Source organism: Diceros bicornis, chromosome 4, assembly GCF_020826845.1.
Source record: "Diceros bicornis minor isolate mBicDic1 chromosome 4, mDicBic1.mat.cur, whole genome shotgun sequence".
Classification (NCBI taxonomy): Eukaryota; Metazoa; Chordata; class Mammalia; order Perissodactyla; family Rhinocerotidae; genus Diceros; species Diceros bicornis.
In genome coordinates, this window is record NC_080743.1 from 85,806,652 (window position 1) to 85,832,235 (window position 25,584).

The 25,584-nt window shown below is 47.7% G+C and overlaps 1 protein-coding gene across 6 annotated transcripts in view; it reads right to left on the reverse strand.

Moving 5' to 3' along the window:
* The window catches only part of CACNA1E (calcium voltage-gated channel subunit alpha1 E), a 391,046-nt gene that overhangs the window by 351,216 nt on the left and 14,246 nt on the right, over window positions 1-25,584 (reverse strand). For all 6 annotated transcript variants that reach the window (XM_058539921.1, XM_058539922.1, XM_058539923.1 and 3 more), the window contains exon 2: window positions 11,540-11,978. In XM_058539921.1, the coding sequence (XP_058395904.1) occupies window positions 11,540-11,978 (439 nt within the window). The remainder of the gene's footprint in view (window positions 1-11,539; window positions 11,979-25,584) is intronic.

Here is a 25,584-nt window from a genome sequence, read left to right on the forward strand (position 1 = left end):
AACCACAATGAATGGCAGCTGGGGGAGGGTTGAGATGAGAGGAAGGGGGATGAAGATGGACTTGACCCTGCTGTACCCAAGCCAGGTATGTCGGGACAACACTGCCCCACACCAAAGAGCACTATGCCCAAGCAAGTGCTTCTGTATTATTTCTGTACTCTAGGAACAGAAAGGGAATGTACCTGACTCCTCCCTGTACTCTTTATAAATCTGAGAAGGATGCAGGTTTCCCATCACTAAGATCAGTAGGTAATGAGTTACATTCTGACGAGAGCAGCGTGCCGGGGAGTGGAACGTGTGCAGAGACACAGAGGGTCTGCACGGGGTTCCCAGGTAAGAGGTGGAGGGAAGGAAGAGAGGAAAAAAGGACTTCAAGCCTGCAGTCGTTCATTCCTTCTCCACTTTGGGCTTTGGAGAGCAAAGGAGGAAGAGACAGATGGTGAGAAGGGCCAACAGCAGAAGAGAGGAGGAAGAAGACGGTGTGCTGGGGTCAGGGCCAGGCTGTGGAGTGGTCCTCACAGGGGTCCCCCGTGCTGGAGGAGGTGCAGCCACTGAAAACAGAACAGAGTCTAAAGGTCACAACAGACCGGCTGCACGGCCTGGGCAATGCATGTCTTTCTCTGTCCCTCTGCTGTCTCACCTGAACATTAAACGAGAAATGATGTGAGGTGATGTTTTTAAAGGTCTTATTTATCACAGTGCCTGGAATACTGTTGGTATTGTGTGTGTGTCTGTTCTTCAGCACTGAGTATTTCCTTTTCTACACGTGTCTTCATCCATCCTGTCACATCCAAGAGAAAAACACCCTTGACTCACCTGCAGCCATGCAACCAGGTGAGCTCTTAGAGGATGGAAAGGTAGTGCAGGGCGGTGCATGAGATGGGAAGCCCTGGACTGAGACCAGAATCCCTGGGTGCTCACCCTGCTCTGCAAGGCCTTTCCACCTTCTGGCTTCAGCATCCTTACCTGTGATATGGTGGGTGACCACTAGGCTGCTCCAGCCCATTCCAGCTTCATAGCTTTCTGTGAAAAGCTTCCAAGGGAGACTATGGCTGCAGTACACAGAAATGACCACTTAGAGGCACCACAAAACAGGAAAAATTCTCTCTTGAGAAAAAGAGGGAAAGTGTGATCAATTGCGCAGCTGGCACTAGAGGGTGCTGCTTTCCCCATTTTCTTGAAAAGGGTGGCTCAGAGGGCAGAATGGCTTCACCTGTTCAGGAGGCTGAACAGTCTCCTACTGAAGACACCCAGGCCTGGCCCATGCTGGCAGGGTGGAGGTGGCTGGGGAGGTGGGGAGGAGAGACTGGCTCAACTGCCCCTCAACACAGGGACAAGACTCTGATGGTGCTGGAAAGTGAAGCACAGACACGGACTGGACAGCTGGGGCACATCAGGACTGAGAGGCGGGCTGCAGAGTCACAAACTCTTCTCCCCTGCCTCCTTCTTCCTGGCTTGGCCTTGAAGAGAAGAAACAGGACAACAGAGAAACACTTGACCCCCCTAAGCCCTGGCTCCCGGCACCGGGCTCTGGAGAAGGTGAAACAATTCTGCTTTCTCTTAGGGCATCCATGGCTCAGCGAAGGAGCAGAGAGGTTATGCATTTGTTCTCTTTGAGGCTGAGAGTTGCCAGGCACTGAGCAAGGGGCTGGGCGTCTGCACGGGAACCCCACTGCTCATGCTCCCCAACATACTTATCCTCATAGCCTGTTCTCTAGGGGAAGCTTTCATAGAACTGTTTGAATGGGGAAACAACGTAGGGAAAGGAAAGCCACTAGAGACCAGACCTAGAAAGCGACCCTTTTTCCAAAACCCTGGAGGACAGGTAAAGAAAATTCAAGGGTGTGTGAAGTTCCCCCAGAGGGCACATCATAAAACAAATCTCTAGGAGTCACCCGAATTGTGTCAGTTCCCAGGGGGAGCCCAGTTCTCTGGATTCTCAGGGGCTTCCTGTTCTGCTCAGAATTCTAAGAAGGCAGGGCATATGCTACAGGTCCTACTTGGCTTGTGGTTTTCAAACGTGTTGTTGGCTAGTGATAACACAGCACATTGAAGCTCACGAGTTCTGTGTTCCGTTGGCATATGTTCTGGTTTCTGCGAGTCTGTTATATACAACCCTAGGAGCCTGAGATGCCTCATCTTTGAGTGAGGGGGTTGGACTCTGCAGGGCTGCAAACTCAGGTGCCTTCAGAGCCGAGCCAGTCATCTAAGTAAGCCCTCTCTAACGTAGCAGGGAGCAGTGAAGACTATAGTGACGTCGAGACCTGCTGCCCCTTCTAAAAGCATACAAATTTCAATTGTATTAAAGATTAGATCACTCAACAAAGCACTTCTGTTCAATGGAACAAATTGAAATGATGCCTGGTTTTGCCAGCAAGGGGCAGCACGTGAAATGATGTCCCCACCTAGTCTGACTAGATCTGCATGGCATTAGCTGCCTTTCAAGAGGTCAGAGAAAAATTGGCCCAGTGGCTTTTAAAATTCAACCAGAAAGCTTCAAGGTTGAGCCGCTTATTTCCTTATAGAATTTGTTGCCAATGTTGAGTGTGTTAAGGCTGGTGAGAATGTTGGTTGGATGTGTGAGTTATCATCTCCCCCATTCCACCTGCCCCGGCCCCGCCCACCCACCCAAGTCAGCACAGCTGCAGGGCATGTGAGACAAAGTAGGTGGGACTTACAGGGCTGGTTCCTCCAAGACTTTCACTGACCACAGTCCACCGACCTTGCAAACAGAAGACGGTTCACACAGAGCCCCAGTAGTCACCCAGCCCTCAGGATCCCAGTTTCCTCATCTGTAAATGAGGCCGTTGAACAAGATGATGATGACGATAATAATGACGGCTGATATGCACCGACTCTTTACCATGTGCCAGGCACTGTGCACTTCCTCATTTCATCGCCTGAGGGCTGCTGGGGTCCACGACGTATACAGCTGATCCCAACCCTGACCGCACCCTCTGCGCCAAACCTCTGGCGCCCTGCTGTAGGCAGCGATGGCGAGTGACAGGCTCCTGAAGGCGAGGAGCCAGACGTTAGGGGTAAAACAACCAAACATGGACTAAGTGCTTTGCATGCTCTTCACAACAATTCAGAAAGGTCGCTGTCCTCATCCACAATCCCACAGAGGAAAATGAGGCTCAGAAAGGTTGAATATTTTTCCTAAGGACAACTAACACATGGTTCAGTGGTGATCAATCAAAGGTGTGAGGGAGGATGGCGCCCAAGCAGCCTGCAACTTAACCCAGCTGGGTTTTCACGGCCTGTGAGGCTCCACACCCCAAGGGCTGACCCTGGTCTAGACCTGGAGCCCCTGATATCGTGACCTCCCTGGGCTAGATCTGACAATAGATCTGGGGGCTGTTAAAGGCTGGGTGAGCATCTAGATCATAATTATAACCGTACCAACTGTTTACTGGGCATTCCTTCATTCATTCACAAATACTCACTGAGAGCCTAGGTGTTGGGCATTGCTCCCAGCACTGGAGGAGGAAGGCAGTTGCATAGGGTGAGGTGACCCAGAGTTACCTGGTGTCTATTTTAGACTATGTGGTGAAGGGCAACCTCCCTGAGGCAGTATCATTTAAGCTGAGGTCTAAATGACAAGAGTGGACCAACCTTGTTAAGATTGGATAGGCCTGGCCTGAAAGAAGGCCAGTAGGCAGGAGTGTAGGGAAGAAGGGAGAAAGTCATGGGGATGAGGTAAGGAGCCACCCAAAGACCGGGTGGTATAGGGCTTTGCGAGCCAGGCAAAGGGAATCAGACTGTACTCTGGGTGCAAGGGGAAGCTCCATCACAGACTCATGGTTTGGTTTAGATCTTTTTTAAATGTCCCCATGTGCTATGTGAATAGACACATTCCTGATTACAGAGAAACAAAGGTGTAAGGAGAGAGGCCAGTTAGGGGGCCATTACAATGGTCCAAGTGACAAAGGCTTGGAAGAGACTGGGAGCAGTGAGGATGGGGAAGCATTTGAACTTAGACTATGTTTGCGAGGTGTGTTGACAGGACTTGCCAACTGATTGGAAGAGGGGAAAAGGGAAAAGAGGAATAAGGGATAACGAGAATCTTTGGCTTGAGCAACCAGGTAGATGTGGCGCCACTTACCGAGACAGGGAGGACCCAGGGGCCTGGCTGGGTCAGGTGAGGATCACGACTTTGGCTTTAGCCACGTTGATTGAGGTCTAGATGCTAATTAGACCACAGTGTGGAGATGCCAGGCTAGCATTTGGCTACAAGAGTCAAGAGGTCTTAGGAAATCCACATTTGGGAGTCACTTGCAGATGGACCCAGTTGAGGTCCCCCAGGGAGACTGTGTAGGCAGAGGAGAGGCCCAGAGTAACCCTGGGGCTCACCAGCGTTCTGAGGACTCACACCAGTATATGTGATCCGATAACTGTGGTGGAAATTTACAACAGACCTGGGAGTACTATTACCCACCTCCTGCATCTAAAAATGCAGAGAGGTTACCACCTCTCTGGTGTAGTCACTGCGGGGGATACTAAAGTGGGCAGGATGCCTCAGTGGAACGAGATGGGCATTGAAGTCAGAGGGCCTGCTGTGAACCCTCACTAGCTGTGCGATACTGGACAACTAACGTAACTTCCCTAACCCTGAGGGTTTCAAATCTTAGTGTGTCAAATTACATTGTTTTTTTCACTTTGCAAATATCTATTAAGTGTCTATTGTGTGCCAGGCACTGTGCTAAGTGATGGGACTTCTCTGCTCTACAGTCTAGTGGGGACTACAGACGCGTAAACAGGCGGTTACAATCTAAAGTGATAAGTACTATGATTACGGAAATACCACTTCCCTCTTTATAGAGTAAGTTGTACCAACCTACGCAGACTTCAGAGTTACACATAATTTCCTTTCTTCCAAATCCATATGCAATAATAGTCCTATATGAAATGTTTCTATTCTTTATAATAGTACCTATGATTTCCATTAGAATAAATAATACATGGGAAGCACCCAACACATAGCCGGCGCTCAGTCAATGGTGGCCGTCATTATTGAGCCATGTTTGACCTAGCACCATCTCTAACTCTGGGGCTCAGGTTTCTCTTCTGTAAATTTGGAATAATAACAGCCAGTTCATAGGGTCATTGAGAGGGTCAGATGGGATAGTAGAGATGAAAACATTTTGTAAGGTGGAGGGAATTATATTCAAGTATTAGTAAAACATGGTTTCAGGCCCACTCACTAAAGCTACAACACTTAGCAAACACACGGAATACTTTGTGTTAACCACGAGGTCCTCATAACCCATACACTGGGCCTGAAGAAAACTTTTAATAGGTTCTTTGGGAAATAACATTCTGCACAACAAAATCTGCTTCCTCCGAATCACCTCGAGTCTGTCCACAGGAAAACGGAGACTCTTCACTCGAGGTCTCCTCTACCCTCTCAGCTCCTTCCCCTACCAGCATTCGGCTCACCCAGCCAAAGGCAAAAAAGGCTGGAAGCCTCTCAGGTTGGTTTCCAGTCTGCTTTGTGCATCACCAGAGTCCTGAGTCAGTGCCAGGAGGCGGGATTTGTAAAGCCAGCAGTGTGCACCATGGGCTGTCAGCTGTGTGGGTGGTGGACAGGGCCTTGGGAGGGGCTGGAGCTGAGGGAGGAGCAGGAAGCTGGCAGGGCCTGCGACAGAGAATCCTTCCTGATTTCCTACTGTAGAAAATCCATGCCCCGAGAAAGGACCAGGACGCCCCCTGTCCTGGTGCCAGGAGGATCCTGTCTATAGAACATAAGTCAGGAAGGCAGAAGGCAAGACACAGAAGGGAAGAGAAGGTTCCATCTCTCCAAGGTGCACAGCAGACACAGGGTCCTGAGCAGCTCTGAAAGTGGGTAGAGAACAGACTCCCCACTTCCTCTGCTGATTGTTCAACTAGAGAATCTTGTGCAGTCAGCAACCTGCACAACCACACAGCTGATCCAGGGAACTCAGATGCCTCTTTCCCCGGAAGCTAGCTGATTAGAATGGGTATCAATTCCCCTCAGTGCATTTATTTCATCATTCATTCAACAAACACTTATTGTGAGCCAACTACATACGAGGCATTGTTCTATAGTCTGAAGATAAGACAAAGTCCCTGCTTTCGAGAAGCTTACTCTTCAGTGCAGGAGACAGACATATAGACACACACAGCATACTTGTATGTGTCTCTGTGTGTGAGTGTGTATGTGTATTGGGGAAACAACAGTAAGGGCTATGATGAAAAATAAAGCAAAATAAAGAGAGTGACAATGGGGGGATGCTATTCTATCTAGGGTGATTAGGAAGGTCTCTCTGGGCAGAGAACTACATGACAGTGAGGGAGGAGCCAGACAGGCTACGGGGAAGGACCACTCCAGGCAGAGGGAACAGCAAAGGCAGAGTCCCTGAGGTGGGAGTGGTCTGAGCAGATTCAAAGAGGCCCAGGGCCAGCCAGCTGAAGCAGATGAGTGGGGGAAAGATTAAGAGAGAAGGCCAAAGATACCTGTGCATATTTGGTGGGGTTGGGAGAGGTAAAAAAGGTAGAGGAGGGAGGTCCTGTAGTGCCTTGTAGGCCATGCTAAGGACTTTGGGTTTTGTTCTGTGTGAGACAGGCAGCCACTGGAGGGCTCTGAGCAGGGGACCCATGTGATACGTTCCTTAAGACTCTCTGATGGAAACTCTATGTACTATCTTTCCAATTTCTTTTAAATCTTTTTAAAAAATGCTCCTTCACTGCAGTGGGGGAAACAGACTCTAGCAGGGAGGCTAGTTAGTCAAGAGGTGGTTGCAGGAATCCTTTTGGGCAAGTTACTCAAACTCTCTGTGCCTCAACTGCAAATATGGGGATAATAATGGTAGCAGCCTCATTCAATTGTTACAAGGATTAAATGAGGTCAAGTATTTAGAACAGTGCTGGGTATCTAGTGAGTACCATATAAGTGTTTATGGAATAAAAATAAAAATAAAAGGTGGCCTGGACCAGGGAGATAGTGGCAGAAGTGGTGAAATGTGATCTGATACATTTTGAAGGGGAGCCAATGGGGACCGGCAAGAATTGGGTCTCAGTGTGAGAGAAATCAGGATGATTCCAATGCTTCTGGCCCCAGTAACAGAAACAATGTAGGTTCCATTTGCTGAGACAGGGAAGACTATAAGAAAAGCAGGTTTGGGGGAAATTGCTATTCTGCTGTTGGACATACAGTGTTTGAGATGCCTATGGACATTCAAGTGAAGATGCTGGTTAAGTGGGAGGCATTTAAAACTCAGGGAAGAGGCCCTGGCTGGAGATACAAATTTGGGAGTCACCAGTGTATGATATTAACTAAAGGTCTGGGACTGGGTGGGACCAGTAGTAAGTGTTGGTGAGAAGAGAACAGGTAGAGGACTGAGCCCTGGGCCCTCCATTGTTTGGAGATTGGGAAATGGAAGAGGAAACCAGCAGAAGAGATTGAGGGGTGACCAGCAAGGTAGGAGGAGGACCAAGAGCAGTGTCATGAAGCCACCCGAGAAAAGAGTTTCAGAAAGGGAGTGATTGTGATCCAATGCTGCTGCGGCTGCTGTGGCCGCCAGGTCAAAGAAGATAGACACGTAGAATCATCCACTGGATTTTGCAACACGGAGGCCAATGTAAGCACATCAAAAGCTGTTTGACTGGGAGAAAGGCCTGACTGGAATGGGTTCCAGAGGGAACTGTGGGAGATAAATTGGAGATGAGGGTATTGACAAAAGGGGTCACTACGCTTCACGTGTGCACTATCCTCCACGTGGAGCAGCATGAGTGGTCAGTCCACAGAAACAGGAGGAAAGGCCTGGTACAGGGGCCCGGATGCAGTGGCTGGATCTTACACAAGCCTCTTCTGGTGGCTGCTATTTTCCCAGCGAAGTAGGAGGCGGTTGTGGTCAGGAGCTAGGAATGGGCTGGCAGGAGATGTTGGGGTTTGAGAATTAAGGGAAAGAGGTATGAAATAGTCTCTGAAAGAGTGTGAGAGTGAATGGGAAGGGGAAAAGTAGTAGGATTTCTGGGCAGGACTGAGGGCCAACTTGAAGTGGGGACATGAATTTACAGTGAGACCAGTCAGCACGGCTGTGAGTTTTTCAGTAGCAATGTTCAGCTGCCCAAGTGCAGGTGAAGAACAGGTGCCAAGTGGGATTTAACCAGAATTGGGGTTTTGCGAGACTGGTATCACGGAGCAACAGAGGGGCAAGGAAGTTGAGGGCGAACACAGGAAGTGATTATGACGATGGGGAAGCATGAAGTAGACTGGAGACGAGCTTGGGAGGCTTCCAGCATTCTCGCCCCTGGCTGACGACTGGCTCTATCTTAGAAGTTTGTAGGAGAAAGAGTTGAGAGGGTAGGAGAAGACCTCAAGTGAAATGTCACCATTTTGCTCTGGAGAGTACTTTCAGTTCCTACAGCGGAATTGAATTCGATAAGATGGGAAGTGAGAATGTGGTTGGGGAGAGGGGTCAGTGAAAAAGTAATAGGATCAATGTCTTGTAGATCCAGTGAGATTAAAGGATCTTGGGAATCGAGCACTAGAGGGAGTGAACTGGACAGAAAAGATGTGGTGGTCAGACAGCAGGATGCTTGAAACTGAGACTATGAAGCAGTGCAGTTATGACAAGGTCCAGGCAGCCATGGAAATTAGGTCTCAGCGGGAAGCATGGAGGCAAAATCATTGGAGAGAAGAGGTTTAGGAACCAAGAGGCCAGAATACAGGCAAGGTCATCTAAGTGGCTATGGCAATCCCCAAGAACTGCTGGCAGGAGAAGAGATGGGGAGAAAGGCAGCAAACCAAGAGCTAAAATCTTCCTGGGATGCAGGGGAGCGGCCTGGGAGTCTGCAGACGGCTGCAACAAGGAGTAGCAGGTGGTGTGGTCTGATGGCATGAACTCCAAAGCTGGTGTTTTAGGACAGGAGTGAAGAATAATGGTCTGGAAGCAACAGCGAGGAGCAAGTAGACACCTATCCCACCTCCCGGCTCAAGAGTACGAGGCAGTGTGGGAGGGAAGACAGCCACCACACAAGGCAGCTGCAGATCAAGCAGCGTTCTCGGGGGAGAGGCAGGTTCCACTTAGAACAGGGAGGTGAAGGGAATGTTCAGAGAAGGGGGGAGGATGTAGAGGATTTTGCTGATGATGGAACATGAGTTCCAGACAGTGCAATATTAGGGCTTGGGGAGCTGGGGAGGGGTGGGAAGTGAGTCAGATTAAGGCATGTACAGATCCATATGGGGAGGGAGTTTGATGGTGAGGAAAAAAGGCATGGTGGTATTAAGTATGAAGCTCTCCATGTGGACTTGCAGCCACGAGGCTGCGTTAGGGAGCAGAGAGGGTGGGGCAACGTCACTGTCTCTATCACCTCTCATTCTCTCTTCAACCCATTCCAACTGGGCCCTGGCCTACTGAAACTGCTCCCATTAAGGTCACCTCCGTGTTGCCAAAACCACCGATTCCATCTCCATCCTCATTTTATTTGACCTCAGCAACATCCTACACAGATGATGTCTCCTTCCTTCTTTTCACTTCTTTGTCCCTGTATTCTCTGGCTTTCCTCCTACCTCCCTGGGCACTTCTCAACTTCTTTGTGGCCTCCTCCTCCACAGCTATACCCTTGAAGGTTGACATGCCCCAGACCATTGGTGTGTGTGCCCTGTTTCACATCCTCTTGGACCTGCCCGGGTGAAAGCACAGTCTCCCAACCATCCCCACTGCCACCCCACGCAGGTGCTACGAGATCTTTATCTCCTCCAACTATCAAAAGTTGAACTTAAAGAAAGTCATAAGCGTTATTCACACATTGCTAGTCATGGTGAAGCTAGTTTTTCAGTAAGTATTGTAGGAATTCTTGGGTTAGGCCATATGATAGGCATTGAGTGACATGAAGAATGTGCAAGACAGTCTCTGCCCTCAAGTTGTTCAGAGTCCTCTTAGGAAGACAAGACAGAAGTGCATAAAAATATGGTAATTTGGAATCTGAAGAAATACCCTCAGAGCTGACAGTATTCAGGAGGCCAGTTGGATACTCTACTTTCTCCCACTCGTTTTTCAAAGTCATGATGAGGTGACTTACTCGAGGTCACACCACTGGTTAAGTCACCCTGGGAATCAGACCCAAGTCTCTCAAGGCCCAAGCCAGTGCTCTTGCCACAGCATCTCCACAGGTGGTTGAGATAAGAAGTACTGCGGGCACTGGAATGAAAGCACCGTGTCATTGTGAATTCTAGAACCAGACTGCCAGGGTACAAATCACTAATCAATACCAAATCACAGTCACAGTGCATTGGAGTGACCTTGGGAAAGGCACTTAGCTTCTCTGTGCCTCATTGGTTCAACGTGGATAATAATCGTACCTACCTCGTAGCAATGGTTAAACATGAGTTAATATACGTAAGGTGCTTATCATGTTGCTGACACTTGGAGAGCTATGGAAGATTTTAAAGACTAATAGCGCTGGGAGACAAACAACAGGAGAGAAGTTTGTTAATTGCTGGGTGCCCAACTGTGAATCCCGAATCCCAGGATTCTAGCACATAATAGGGCTCACTGAAGGAAGGAAGGAACTAACAAACATTAACCTCATAGGAAAGGACCACCAGAGATCAGCTAATCTACCCCCATTTGCACCATCCAGAATGTCCATCCAAACCAGGTAGGTAAATTCCACCATGACCACCATCATCAAAATACACCTGGTGCTGGTCTTTTTGCACTTGACAACATCTAATGGAACAACAACCTAAGGCAAGAGGAGGGAAAGACATACAGACCACAAGACATGCAAACATGCGGAACAAACACTGGCCTCTAAGGATGAAACGAAGTCCTTGGGGGGTCATAAACCCAGGCGATTGAGAATTAAAGGAAATCCTATCTTCCTTTAATTTATGCCTCCTAGGAATAAGAGCCCAAGTTCTCAACAGGAATGAATTATAAAGGCGGCCTAAGACAGAACATAAATCCTTTTGCTCTACACAAAAAGATCAGAGATAAAGTCACAGGGGCACCACAGGTCTTAGTCAATCTCTTCCATCCACTGAAGACTTGTCCCAAAATGTAATCATTCACCCAAGGATGATACTAGAAAGAGTAGGGTTAGCCGCAATTCCAGAAGGAAAGATGATGATTCACATTTTGGTGGCTTGTCCATGGTTTTACAGAGCTCCTCTTTTCAGGGAAGCTCAGAGTGTGCAACAGATCCCAGTTCTCTCTCCACAGGCTCTTAGAAAACTAGGTGTGTTTTGAGGGGCAACTTTGATTCGCCCCCATTTGACAGCCATAGACTTCAGTGAGGTCCGGTGCAGCCTATAGCTGGTTAGTAAGATGAAGGCTAATGCAGGGACCTTACTCGGAAGGTCAAATCCCTCTTTAGCGGCAACAGAGACCAGCGCATCTGCCTCGCTGGCCCCATCCTTTCCCGCTGGCCCCATCCTTTCCCGCGGTTCCCTCGACCCCGACGCCAGGCGGGCCGCGCCCACTCCCCTCCCCCTCCGCCCCGGCTGCCTCGCTGGGCCGGCCCGCCCGCGTGTCCCCGCTGCCCCCCCCCCCCCCGGCCCGGTACTCACTCCCACTCCTTGCGCCGGGCCTGCGGGGTGCTCTGCATCTTGTGCGCCTCGTGGGCCTTGATGATGTCGCGCTGCTCGATGAGGCCCCCGCGCCGCCGCTTCATCACCTCGGGGCTCACGGGGAGGAAGGGGCTGGAGCTGCCCTCCCAGCCCGGGCCCTCGCCCTCCTGCACCGGGAAGAAGTTGTCGACGCCGCCGGCGGCGGCGCGCGGGGAGGCCGGCAGCATGCCCACCTCGTCCGAGGCGTCGGCCTCGAGCAGGGCGCACTGCTGGGGCCGCCATGCCTCCTCCTCGGGCAGGGCCAGGACGTGGCGGCGGCGGTGGCGGCCGGCGGCCCCGGGCTCAGGGCTCCCGCCCGCGGCCGGGCAGAGGACGGGCTCGGGCAGCCTGCGGCCTGGGCTCAGTCCACGCATCTCGGGCACCATCACAGAACATTGCTCTGCGAGGGGAGGCGGGCAGAGATAAGGGGTAGGCGGGGAGGGGAGGGGGTGGGCACGAGGGAAATAGAGAAGAGAGAGAGGTTAATGACGCTGCCCTCGGGGCAAGGCTTCGGGCTTGCTCAGTGCAACGTCCCAGGCGTGGCCCACAGTAGGAACTCAAAAAATGATGGTTGAACTCAGGAGCATCCACTGTGGACCAGACTCCGTGCCTGGCGCTGGGTATCCAGAGTAAACAAAGTAGACGATTTTTGCCCCCATGAACTTCACAGTCTAGTGCAGAAGACTGAGGTTAAAGAAATAATTATATGCAAGGTGATAAACGTCTCAGGGCGCTACTGTCAGGAGAGGAGAACTCCAAAGGCTGTCCCTCTCAGCACCCATCCCCCTTCTGACAGCATGCTGTCCTCTCCCATTTGTGGTGAACGAATCTCTCTAACTTCTCCCCCGTGTCCCAGATGCTCTGGGGAAGTCTCACCCCGCACCTGCTGCCCTAGCTCTCCTGCTCTCTCCCTCAGGACCAGCCTCAGGTGGGCTATTCTGGAGACCTGGCTCCACTCCTCCTTTCCTAATGCCTGCATCTGCTGCAGGATCTGGGGAGCGTGTGTGGAATCAGGTGCCTCTCCTGGCTCCTTGAGCCTCCTTTTCCTTTTCCATGCCAAGGAGGATGTGGCCAGATTTGCCTCTTAAAGACGTACTCATCCAATCTACACAGACTGGTGGCTTACCGTGTGCCAGGCCCTGGGCACACCGAGATGAGCTGGGTTTAGTCTCCTGGTGGGAGAGAGGAAGAAGGTTGATTTGACCACACAACATGATGTGCTATGATGAGGTAGTCCTGCTTGCTATATGAGCTCACAGGGGCACCCCGGCCCACCTGGGGCAGGTCAGGGGGACTTTGTGGAGGAAATGACCCTCATGCTGGACTTAGAGCTCGTCGGGTGAGGAACAAACAGGAGAGGACGATAGGCAAGAGGAACAGCGTGCTCAGAGAGGACTCAGGGAACCCGAAGGATTCACAAAGAGTTCCCACGGCAAGCCTGAGGTCTGGGGGACAGTCCTGACTTGAGAGGACCTGAACTTACCATCTTTTCGAGATATCTGTTTACTGTCTCCCTCCCAGCCAGGAGCCCAACATCTGAATTCCCAGGCTCCTCCCCTCCCACATTCCCAACCACGCCCCTAAGTGACCACAAGTGGCACACACATGCCCCCTCAACTCTAAGAAGTGCCGTGTGCTCTACATACTCTCGGAGGAGCCCTGGCATCCAAATCATTCAAGCAGGGCTTAGTGAGCACCTACCACTGTGGGGACTGTGCTGGGCCCCCAGGGGGGCATCCTCCCAGAATGCTGCCCTCCGGAACCCACACCCCCTTCCCAGGTCTGGACTGCAAGTCAAATTGCAAATCACAAAAACAAAGAATATTAATGGGCAGGAATCTTAATGGTCTAGCCATATCATTTTATAGGGGAGGGAGCTGAGGTGCAGAGAGGTAGAGAGATTTGCCCAGCGGCACACTGCCAATAAAAGTTGGAGCTGGGAGAGAGCTCAGGTTTCCAATCCTGCCTCATAGTGTTCCCACTGTCTTGATCACTCTGCTTCTACCACATGAAGCAGAGTCCATAGATGCCTCTCCCAGCCCCCACCTCATTACACTAAGGTAGTAGGTAGGAAAGAAAAAGCCAGGATGATCTTAGTGCATATAGGAAACAGCCTCCCTAAGGCATCTTCTTCATTTGTCTCGTCTGCATTTCTAGCATCTGGTCTGGTCTTCCCAGCCCTGCTGGCGTCACACCCCAAGGCCTCAGTGATTCTGGGCTGGAGGCCCTGGGGATGTGCTGGTCAGTGCCAGATATTAGGCCACCGAGGCTAGGTCAAGGGAGCAGGCAGAGGGAAGGTAACGGGTCCAGGATAAGCTTGATAGGGAGGAGAAAGGAAAGAGAAAATACATTTCAAATCCTGCAAACAGTTGGGTGGGTCCCTAGAAAGAGTGATTCATGTTCCTCACGTTGTCATTCTGTCTCAACCCCGCTTGATGGATTTTAAATTTATCCTTCATTCCTACGATGTTTAAATGTCTCTCCCTCACCACACACATGCACGCACCCCTCCCCAGGCTGCTCCCACACCCTCCCCAGGCTTTAGCACCACCAGAAACTCTAACAGTCTCAGGTTCTGTCGCCTGCAGCCTCTTCTCCCTCATGTCCATCTATGGCGCCCACGGCGAAGGCTCCTGGGCTGCCTCCCAAGCTCTCACCAGGAGCCACCATGACCTGGCTCCTTGCCTCTGCTTCCTGGCCCACCCAGCCTCTCTCTGCTTACTGGGTTTCCCCTTCCCAGACACTTCGCCAATTTGAATCACATCTCTGCCAAAATTACAGCAGCAATAATATGCACTGCAGAGCTCCCGCTTCAACTGAATCAATTTTACGAATATCAAAACATGAAATTATCTCATCTTTCCTTTAACAATTCCTGTTAAGCAACCCTTCTATTATTGATATAAATGTTCATCAGGGGAATCTGTCACCCCCATTGCCTGCCAAGCCGGCCAGTCCCCAGGTCTGGCTATCATCTTCCATCTCAGGCAATTTAGATAAGATGGAGTCTACATATTCCAGAGAAGGACATTTGAGTCTACTCTATACTTAGCCTTCCCCAGCCCCCAAATTCTGGCAGTCCTTGAATTCCCTGAGATCAGAGATTTTGACTTATCTTTCTATATCCAGCACCTAGTACCAAGTTCAACACATAGTAGGTTATTCAACACATAGTAGGTTGTGCTGGTGGTCATTAGTACTGTTTGCCAAATAGTCTGGTTATCTTCCTGCCGGGCATATAGTAGGTTGCACTTCCTGGCCCCCTGTGGTTGAGCAGGGTCATGTGACCATTCTGGCCAGTAAGTTGTGAGTGGAGTGATGTGTGTCACTTCAAGGCTAAGCGTTTAAATGCCAGTGCAAGATCTAGCAGTCTAGATCTAGAGGGACTGGCAAACTCTTTCTGTAAAGGACCAGATAGTAAATATTTTACACTTTGCAAGCCATGCAATTTCCGTTGCAACTACTCAAATTCTACTGTTGTACCATGAAAGCAACCGGACAACACATAAATGAATGTGTGTGACTGTGTTCTGATAAAATAAACTTTATTTATAAACTTTGGCCTTTCAACTGCATCTCTTGGACCCCGTCACTGTCACTCAGTCTATGCCCATGAGGGCAGGTTCTACAGAGCAGCAGGCAAAAAGAGGAAAGGGAGACCCACAAAACAGAATCAGGAGTGGACACACCAAGTAAGAAGCTTCCTGAGGGCAAAGTTGCTGTCCTATGGCCCCCACCCCCAGTCCCTAATGGAAGGAAAACAGGCCCCGCTGCTCTGAGATGCTGGTCCAAGAATGAGCTAATCAAAGTTCCAAGGGCACCTGTCTTCCTTGCTTTCCACCCTACCCCCGTTCTTATTCTTGATTGCCATGTCTGGCTAATGGGCAGGGGATGAAATTTTAAATTGTGGGGGTCCTGAGGAGGAAGAGGGCTTAGTGACACATTCCCAACCCAGCAGCCTCATAAAAACTCTTCCTTTGCCATAAAAACTCTTCCCTTGCTTGTCAGGGCTCACGGGGAGCAGGGTAAGGGCTCTCTCCTACTCCACCCCCACCCCAAGCACCCTGCACTGCCCAAGACGCTTGACCCAGTAGTTATACTCCTGCCTGCCTCTGAAGTCTTCTCCTCTCTCATCCTTCCAGAGTCAAAGTTGAGATCTTCCTCCACAAGGAATATTATGTTCTTTGCACCATCCTTCTCTTTATATCCTATCAAGAGTTTTAATTTTTATTCACCTATTTTTGATTATTTTAGAAATAATGGCTCATGCGTCCCCTTGGCTTGTCTGTGCCTCTCAGGCCCAGCCGTGTCAAGGACCTGCATCCTCCTCTTGGGTTCATGCCCATCCCACTCCCGCCTCTCCGCTGCTCACTTTCTGATTCCTCCAGGGCACATGCATCCTCCAGCCACCTTCGGAAAAGTGAGTACTCCAGAAAGTCAATGAAGCTTATGCTTTTGCAAATGTACTGTCTTCATACCCCGAAAGTTTTGAGTTCAGCAAGGAGGAAGAAGCCTCCATTGCATACACCAGCAACACGGGCTGGGAGACAGTGGGCAGAAATGGGACTGATGGGCACTAAAAGGTGAGTGGTAGCTCTTTGACATTGGTCTTAGCATCATCTTTTCAAATACCATGTCTACTTGGTCAAGGGAAACAAAAGAAAAAATAAACGAATGGGACTACATCATACTAAAGAGTTTCTGCAAAGCAAAGGAAACCAGGAACAAAATGAAAAGACAACCCACCAACTGGGAGAAAATATTTGCAAATCATATATCCAACAAGGGGTTAATCTCTAAAATATATAAAGAACCCACACAACTCAACAACAACAACAAAAACAACCTGATTAAAAAATGGGCAGAGGATATGAACAGACATTCTTCCAAAGAAGATATACAGATGGCCAATAGGCACATGAAAAGATGTTCAACATCATTAATCACTAGGGAAATGCAAATCAAAACTACAATGAGATATCATCTTACACCTGTCAGAATGGTTATAATTACCAAGACAAAAAACAACAAATGTTGGAGAGGATGTGGAGAAAAGGGAGCCTTAATACACTGCTGGTAGGAATGCAAACTGGTGCAGCCTCTATGGAAAACAGTATGGAGATTCCTCAAAAAATTAAAAATAGAAATACCATATGACCCAGCTATCCCACTACTGGGTGTTTATCCAAAGAACTTGAAATCAACAATTTGAAGAGACTTACGTACCCCTATGTTCATTGCAGCTTATTCACAATAGCATGGAATGCTGCTCAAGTGCCCAACAGCTCATGCACGGATAAAGAAGATGTGGTATATATACAATGGAATACTACTCAGCCATAAAAAAAGACAAAATCATCCCATTTGCAACAACATGGATGGACCTTGAGGGTATTATGTTAAGTGAAATAAGCCAGACAGAGAAAGACAAACACTGTATGATTTCACTTCTATGTGGAAGATAAACGCATGGATAAAGAGAACAGATTAGTGGTTCCCAGAGGGGAAGGGGGTTGAGGAGTGGGCATAGGGGTAAAGGGGCACATATATATGGTGACTAACAAATAATAATGTACAACTGAAATTTCACAATGTTATAAACTATTATGACCTCAATAAAATTAAAAATTAAAAAAAGGTGAGTAGTAGGCACACAAGTGTTCCCAAGCTGGCCCTGAGCTATCCTGGCTCTGTCCCCTCTGTCTGCCCTGGGCAGGAAGAGGACAGAAGGGTCCCAATTCCCAACTGTTAGAAATGAAAAATCACAAGAGGAAACAATTTTTAAAATATGATACTACACACTGACATACCATGCTGAGTTCCTTTCTAAAAATGATTCTCTAGAGTAGAGAACTGATTGAGTCTATAGGTATCCTGCCCAGCAAAAGGGAAGGCAGGGAATGACCCTACTCATCCTCACCCACCTGCTCAGAGAGGAAACACTCCTGGTGCAGAAATGAACATCCATCAAGGGAATTTCTTATCTGAGCCAGCTTGCTATCCGACCACAAAGGGGGAGTAAAAGCTGGGCGTTATTTTCATTTGCCATGACCTCCTAAGGCTGTGGTTTTCAAGCTTTAGTGTACATCAGAATCATCTACATTGCTGGTTTTAAAATGCAGATTCCTGGGACCTCCCTCCAGAGATTCTCATGCAATAGATCTTGGGCGGGCTCAGGAATCTGCATTTTTAATAAGCACCCCCTCCCCCTAGGAATCATGTCGTGGGAAACACTGTCCTAAAAGCAGCATATAGTCCTGAGAGGTTGTGCTAAGTCGGTAAGACGTGTTGTCCTGGATGAATTAGGTTGGTAAAGGCCCCTAGGACAGTGTCCCTCTCACCCATTTTCAGTCTATATCATGAAATGAAGTTACCAAAAAACATCCAGTATGAGTTCCTTGACCCACCCCCACTCCCTGCAAACTCCATCCTCCCCTGGACTGGCATCAGTTTTTGCCCATCCCACATTGCTCTCCATATGTCTATGTTGTTATGGTGACTGTTCAAGGATGGGCTAATGTCCAACAGCAATTTGACAGGCTGGTGCATTTTGAATGTAAACCAAGACCCAAGGAAAACACATGGCTTCCAATGTGGGGTGATCACTAAGTCTGCCAGAGTCCCTGTGGAGGAGTCAAAAGAGCCCATGATGTGGTGTCAGAATCTCTGGGTTCGGGGTACAGTTCTGCCACTTGCTAGTCAAGTAAGCTTTGGCAAGTCATTTCTCTTTTCTAGGTCAGTTTCCTCACCTGAACACTGAGGATAATAATATAACCTGTCTTGGTGAGAATCAAATAAGACAGCATCTGGGAAAGAACTGGAGACTGTAAATTATGTAAATATGGAGGAAGGAGTAGAGGTTAGGAGCCTGCCCGCTGGAGCCAGGCTGCCTGCGTATGAATCCCAGCTCCCCTCTCACCAACTGAATCCCTGGGCAAATTGCAGAGCCTTTCATTTCCTCATTTGTAAAATGGTCATTAAGAGCAGATACTTCATATGGTTGTTGTGAGAACTGAATATAGAAACACGTAAAATAGTACCTGATAAAAATGCCCAATAAATGTGAGCTATCATTTTTATTATGTAAAACGACATATTTTATTAGAGTAAACAATGCTAGTAAACAACCCTAAAATATCTGTAGTTTAACACAGTAAAGGTTTATTTCTCTCTCAAGTCATAGTCTACTAATGCAAGTCGGCCTGGAAGACAGGAAAGAGAGGCTCTGCTCCACACAGTCATTCAGGGACCCAGGTTTCTTTCATTCAGTGGCAGTCATCCCCTAAGGATGGCAAATGGTTTTTCTTAAAGGTCCAGAAGGTAAATATTTTAGGCTTTGCAGACCATGAGGTCTCAGTTGCAACTACTCAACTCTGCCTTTTTTGTGTAAAAGCAGCCAAAGACAAATGGGTGGGGCTGTTTCACTAAAACTTTATTTACAAAAACAGGCAGCTAACACCTGAGCCTAGAGCCTCAGAGTCTTCCACTCGACTTTTTCTCTCCAGTCCAGAGAAAAAGAAAAAGAAAAAGTGCTTGGGGGAGCTTGCAAGAGGTCTAGAAGTCAAACCTTTATGCGGTGTACAGTAGTCCCCCTTATTTGCAGTTTCGTTTTGTGTAATTACTGTTACTTGCATCAACTGCAGTCCGAAAATATTAAATGGAAAATTATAGAAATAAACAATTCATAAGCTTTAAATTGCACGCCATTCTGAGTAGCGCGACAAAATCTCACGCCATCCCACTCCGTCCTGCCCGGAGCACTACGTCACAATACCTGCGTCATTCACCTCACTTCATCTCATCACCTAGGCATTGTATCATCTCATATCGTCACAAGAAGAAGCATGAGTACAGTACAGTAAGATATTTTGAGACAGAGACCATATTTACATAACTTGTATTACAGTATGTTGTTATAATTGTTCTATTTTATTATTAGTTACTGTTGTTAATCTCTTACTGTGCCTAATTTATAAATTAAAGTTTATCATAGGTATGTATGTATAGGAAAAAACATAGTATATGTAGGGTTTGGTATTATCCACGGTTTCAGGCATCCACTGGGGGTCTTGGGACGTATCCCCCATGGATAAGGGGGGACCACTATATATCACTTCCCCCATATTCCATTAGCCAGAACTCAGTCACTTGGTCCTCCCTAACTGAAGGAGAGCAGCAATGTAGTCTAACTGTACGTCCAGGAAGAGGAAGAGAAAACCAATATGGATAAGCACTAGCAATCTCCATTCACTATTACTATTTGTATTGTGATATAATCACAAAAGTAAAGACAAATGCAAATACTTACAAATATGTCAAATACATTGAATATTGGCCAATCTACTGGGATATTAATCAATTGCTGAAAATTAGCCACATCATAACGTATACAGAGATAGATAAACAGATATATTTTATGTAAAAGAAAAAGGAGAAACCCTAAATGTTGTGACAAACAATCAATTCACCAAAGGATTCTGATAACCTGGAAAACAAGACCTCAAGAATGTAAAATGTTGGTGGGTCCTAATCTATTATACAGCAGGCTCACATCACAGATATTATCTCTCTCTACAGTCCTGTGATTAATGCCCACCTCTCACATGCATACTAGCCTTTAAGCTACTTGAAGGCAGAGACCACGCCTGCTTTATTCACCACTGTAACCCTAGCCCCCAGCCCTTGTAAGCATTCAATCAACATTTATAAAAGGAAGGAATGGGGGAAGGGAAAGAGGAGGGGAGGGAAGAAGAGAGGAACGAAGATGCTCTGCAGTTTCCATACCGTCATTTTGCTGTTGTGGTAAATTAGTCCTCTTTAAGGGCTAGCTTCTGCAGAAATCCTTACAACTACACTTGAGTGGGTAGGAGTTGTTTTAAGGGGCTTTTGCTTGCAAGTTCTAATTTGCATGAATATTCGCCTTCACTATTCTGCTTTAAGAACCTGCTTAGAACCTCCCAGGACCCGCCTGCCTCAGAGAAGGGAAGGAAGACTCTTTAATATGGGAAGGGAGACTTAATACACCACTGTGCAGAAGTCACCATAGAAAAGAACAACAGAGTCATTCAACAAACATTTATTGAGCACCTACCATGGGTTAGGGACTGAGCAAGGCACTGGAAGCTCTTTATGGTACCACAGCAAGAGTCCAGAAAGAAACGCAAGGGGTTAAACCCAGCACAGTTAGTTTAAGAAAAAATTTAGCACAGTTACTTTTTAACATAGACCAAGAATTACTTCTACAAGAGTATCTTGAGACTCTTTGAGCATTTGTGACTTTTCCAGGATTCGTTACTTCTGTTACTCCTTCTACTTCCCTAAAGCACCCAGACATAAACAGACAGAGAGGCAGAAAAAGATAAAAAGGGATGTGTACTTTTCCTGAGGACTTTAAGGGAGGTAGGAATAAAGACAGAATACTGCTCTTCAGATAGTCTCTGGAAGGAGTTACTAAAGGTGACAGCTGGAGAGAAAATGAACGCGACAATCCCGTGGACTTGCAGAAACAGAGCTGAGATGCCACGGTTGCCTGGCCTGGGATAGAGAGGGGCTGGGGGGCTAACGTCCAGGAGACCACACGTATTCCCTGAAAGGCATTTGTCCAAGACACGCAGCATCAGGCCGACAGCTGAATCCACAGTGCTGCAAAAACTCCTCCAACAGCCTCTTGTCCATCAAAACACTTCTCAAGCGTCAATCCCAGGAGCACTGGGACTCTCCAACTAGTGCCTGATAACATCAGTCCCACCCACGCAGACCAAGATTACTTGAACTGATTTCCTTGGAAGCCGTCTTTTAAAGAGAAGTAAGTTGCTACGGTGGTAAAGTTACAGGTGGGAGATGGCACTGTTAGTGCAGCCAGATGGAATCTCCTCTCTGAGCAGGATCCTGATACCGTCTCAGGCGCCCCTCACCCTGCAGCTCTAAGTAGGGAACGTGGTTTGCATTGGAAGAGCCGGTCTGAATGGCCACATCGAGACACAAGTGCAAAGCCCCAAGCCTGCATTAAAGGCCTCCACATTGTGGCCCTAGGGAAGAGGCACAAGCCTACAGCCCTCAAGGACCTTGCACTTTAGCTAGCGTGAGCCCCTGTGGTGGCGGCCATCTCTTCCAGCTGCTGAGCTCTGCCCTGTCTATCTGCCAGTGCCGGCCCCTCCTGGTGGTCAGGTCCAGGTGTCAGATCTGTCTCAGAACCCAGCTCTGTCCAGCCACCTTCTCAGTTGTGATCAAAGGCATGGGAAGTTACAAAGAAGCCTGCCAACCGATGGAAAGATCACGGGTTATGAGCTGGATACTCAGGCGCTAATGGAAATGGAAGAAGGACATACGGACACCTCCAAAGCATATCTGGTCTCTGAAAGCTTCTAGACTCTTTCCTTCATCCCACTCTCATCTCTGTGCTCTCTGACTGCTCATTTTTATTTTTCTTCCTGGTCATTTATGGTGTATTTTACCACATAATTACTAATAATGATATTATAATTAACCTGTTTTCTAAGCCCAAGAATTTGTAGAGAACAAAATTTGCATTTCCAGGGATAATATGACCTGAAGGATTTTTTGCTCAATAAATACACACCATGCACAATGTTGGCAATTCCAGGTGTGCAACTCAGACTGGTGTCCCCTAGAGTTGTGCAATATGACACAGAGCACGTGTAAGATTAGACCAACAATTACAACCACATGGAAAGTGCTGCATACCTCTAACAAGCTACAAAGAAAATCCGTAGTAAGCATTATAGTTACCTCTTCAAGATCCTTCCATTCCCTGCCCTTGAGCAGTGTGCATACAGTTGGGGCAACTGGCTCCAGCTCCAGGGTGGATTAGACTAAGCCAATCAAGGTAACCCCAGCCCTTTGCCAGTGATTAGTTAAGGAAAGGGTACATGACCCATTTAGGGCCAATGAAGTATGAGGTAAAGCTTACTGAGGCTTTCAGGAAATTTCTCCCAACTTTTAAGGCACGCTTTTAAGGGAATTGCCTCTGGACACTGTCTTGCACAGATGTGAACCGTGGAACTACTGCCACCAGCTCACCACTAACCCGAGGAGGAAGCTGCCACATGGAGGAAAGCAGGGCCAAGAGAATCACAGGCAACGGAGATGGAGCCACCAGATTCAGTCAACCCAGAAGCCACCCCGCCTCTAGACCACTAGCAAGATGAGGCGATACAGTGCCCGATGGCTGAAGCTCATTTATTTGAGTTAGATTTTCTGTTGCTTGCACCCCAAAGCATACTAATTGAAGGAGCCCCCATGGCTACCCCAAAGCACATGTGCTACCCCATAGCACAGTGATGAGATCTAACTATTCCACAAGTCTACAAAACCATTTAATTGTTTTGGTCACAGCAGGGGGCAAGTCTCCTCACACTCCTCTCTACGTTTTTTGGTTGTAGTTCATCTTTTATACATAGACACTGAGACTTCAGTCTTGCATAAAATTCTGAGACTTGGATTCTAATTCTAAGACTCCTTGGTACAAAGGGAAAATGGCTCGACTCAAACTGAATAAGGTTAAATTCAACTGAGCAAGCAGTATGTTTTAGGTGGGGAAGTGAACATTGCAATTGGACGATATGGAAAAGGACTTCTTGCTAAATTAAGTATAGCACAAAAAGATTTAGTGGTCAGAGTAGACACCACCACCATCATCATTATCATCATCAATAGATATAATGGTTAATAGTTATTGAATTTTTCTTTTATGGTAAATACTATCTTAAGGGCCTTTCATGCCATAGAGCCTTTAAGATTTCATTTAATTCTTGAAAAATTCGTATGAAACACGTATTTTTATTAACTCCATTTAAAACTGAGAAGACTGGGACTTAAAAGGGTTAAGTAATTACCCCAAGGTTAGAGTCACACAGTCATTAAGTGGTAGAGCCTCTAATCTATGTCTGCCTGAGTCCAAATGCCATGCTGTCACCCACTGCCTTGCACGGGGCTCTAGCTATAATAATGGTAATAATAACTTTCACTTATTGAACACTTACTCAGGGCCAGAAATTCATATTTATTAACCACTCTATAAGGTAAGTATTATTACTATTCTCATTTAATAATGGAAACTTACCCAAGGTCACATAGCCAGTAAACCCTGAATCTGAACTTCCGTATCTGCTTCCTCACCCAAGGTCTCTCTGGGAAGCTATACTTTGAAAGTGGGTGGGACCTCAAATGGTCCTATCCCTTGCATGTTTCAGTGACTGCATGGACATGTATGTGCAGGGGGTAATAAGTTCATGCATGTTTCTGCCAGGTTCTACCTGGCCACCCCCAAGGCCTGGCTCTCTGTCTTTACACAGGGCTGCGTAGAAGAAGCAGAGCCGTGTCAGTGGCACTTTCTATCTGAGCACAGCATTGCTTGCTCTTGGCTGGACACAACAGTCCCCGGCCTGCCCAGGCAGCACCATGCAGGATCATCACAGAGCAGGCTCTGGGACTGCCCAGAGGTGTGGAAAAGGAGGCATGCATCATCACATGTCATCTTGTCATCACCTGACATGAATCAAGTGACGGCTCTGCTCTGGGATGAAACAAGGAGGAAATGGACAAAATGAGTCTTGGGATCTTTCCCGCCTCCTTTCCCGGTCCCTGGGCTCACTCTTGCCGCCTTATGTCCCCATCCCCCAGCTGCCATCATTACACGCCCCCTGGCTGTTGCCAAATTTCTGACCGTCTTCCCCATTATCTTCTACAAAAAATCTCCATGATTAAGGCAACTTTACTATTCAATCCAAAATTAAAACTGATCTGAAAAAAAGATTTTTTTCTGATTTGCAAAATTATACATCAGAAATGTCTCATGTAGTTACCTATATTGAAAAAATATAATTATATGAAATTGGGGGGCAACGGAAAGGCTGAACCATCTAGCCATCACACACGTGCTCCAAGATAGTCCAACCTGCCTTTCTTCTACCTCTTTTCCCTAACCCAAACTTGAGTTTCCCCAGCACCAGGCTCTTAGGCAGAGGTGAAATGAAAATCACTTAAAAACATTAGCACATCCTAAGGTGCCAGTGTTCCAGGGGCTGGGCTGCTAACTCCCAGGCAGTGATAACAGGAGGTGAAGCAGGAAGAGAGGCCTCTGCTAGTCGTGTGTAAGAAAGACTTGAGACTGTAAAAATGTAGGAGTGCCCCTTCCATCCAACACACACACACATTTTTTAAGCATTTTAGTCTAATTTCTCCTATATAAAAATCAGTGCCATTTTCACTGGTACTAGTCGAATTATAGACAATATGGAAGCTCTGTGGCAAGAAGCCCTCCCTTATCACGTAAATTATAAATATAAATTACCTCTTTTTAAGCCAAGCACCATACTGAAGGCTTTACAAGCCTTCTAGCTCATCTTCTCAACCATCTTTAGGGTTTTTTTTTTAAATGAACTGAGTCATTTACTCATTCACCCGGTCATGTATGTATTCAGCACATTTATAATGGGCACCTCTTTCATGCCGAGCATGGTGCTAGGCATCAGGGCTAAAAACAGACCAGCAAACAGATGCTGACATGACACTGTGATAAGTGCTCAAGTGAGAAAAAAAGAATAAGGTACTTTGGGAGTCCACAGAGGGCACTGGGGAGTTGGGGAGGCTGCCTGAAGGACAGGATATTTAAGCTGAGAACTGTACATTATGTAAGAGTCGGCCAGGCAGAAAGTGTAGGAGTTGGGGTGGGTTGCAGTTTGAATAGTGTGGTCAGGGTAGGGCTCATTGAGAAAGTGACATATGAGCAAACTTGAAGGAAGAGAAGGAATGAACAATTCAGATATCCAGGAAGACAGAAAAGGCAGTAGAAAGGCCCAAATGAGGGAGCATGGGCTAGCGTGTTCTAGGAGCAGCTGGGAGACCAGCGTGCCTAGAACAGGAGCATCAGGAGATGAAGTCAGAGACCAGAGACGTAATGTGGAGGGCCAATCATGAGGGCCTTTGGCTTTTGCTCCGAGTGAAATGGGAAGACACTGGAAGGTTTTAAGCAGAGTTATGGTACA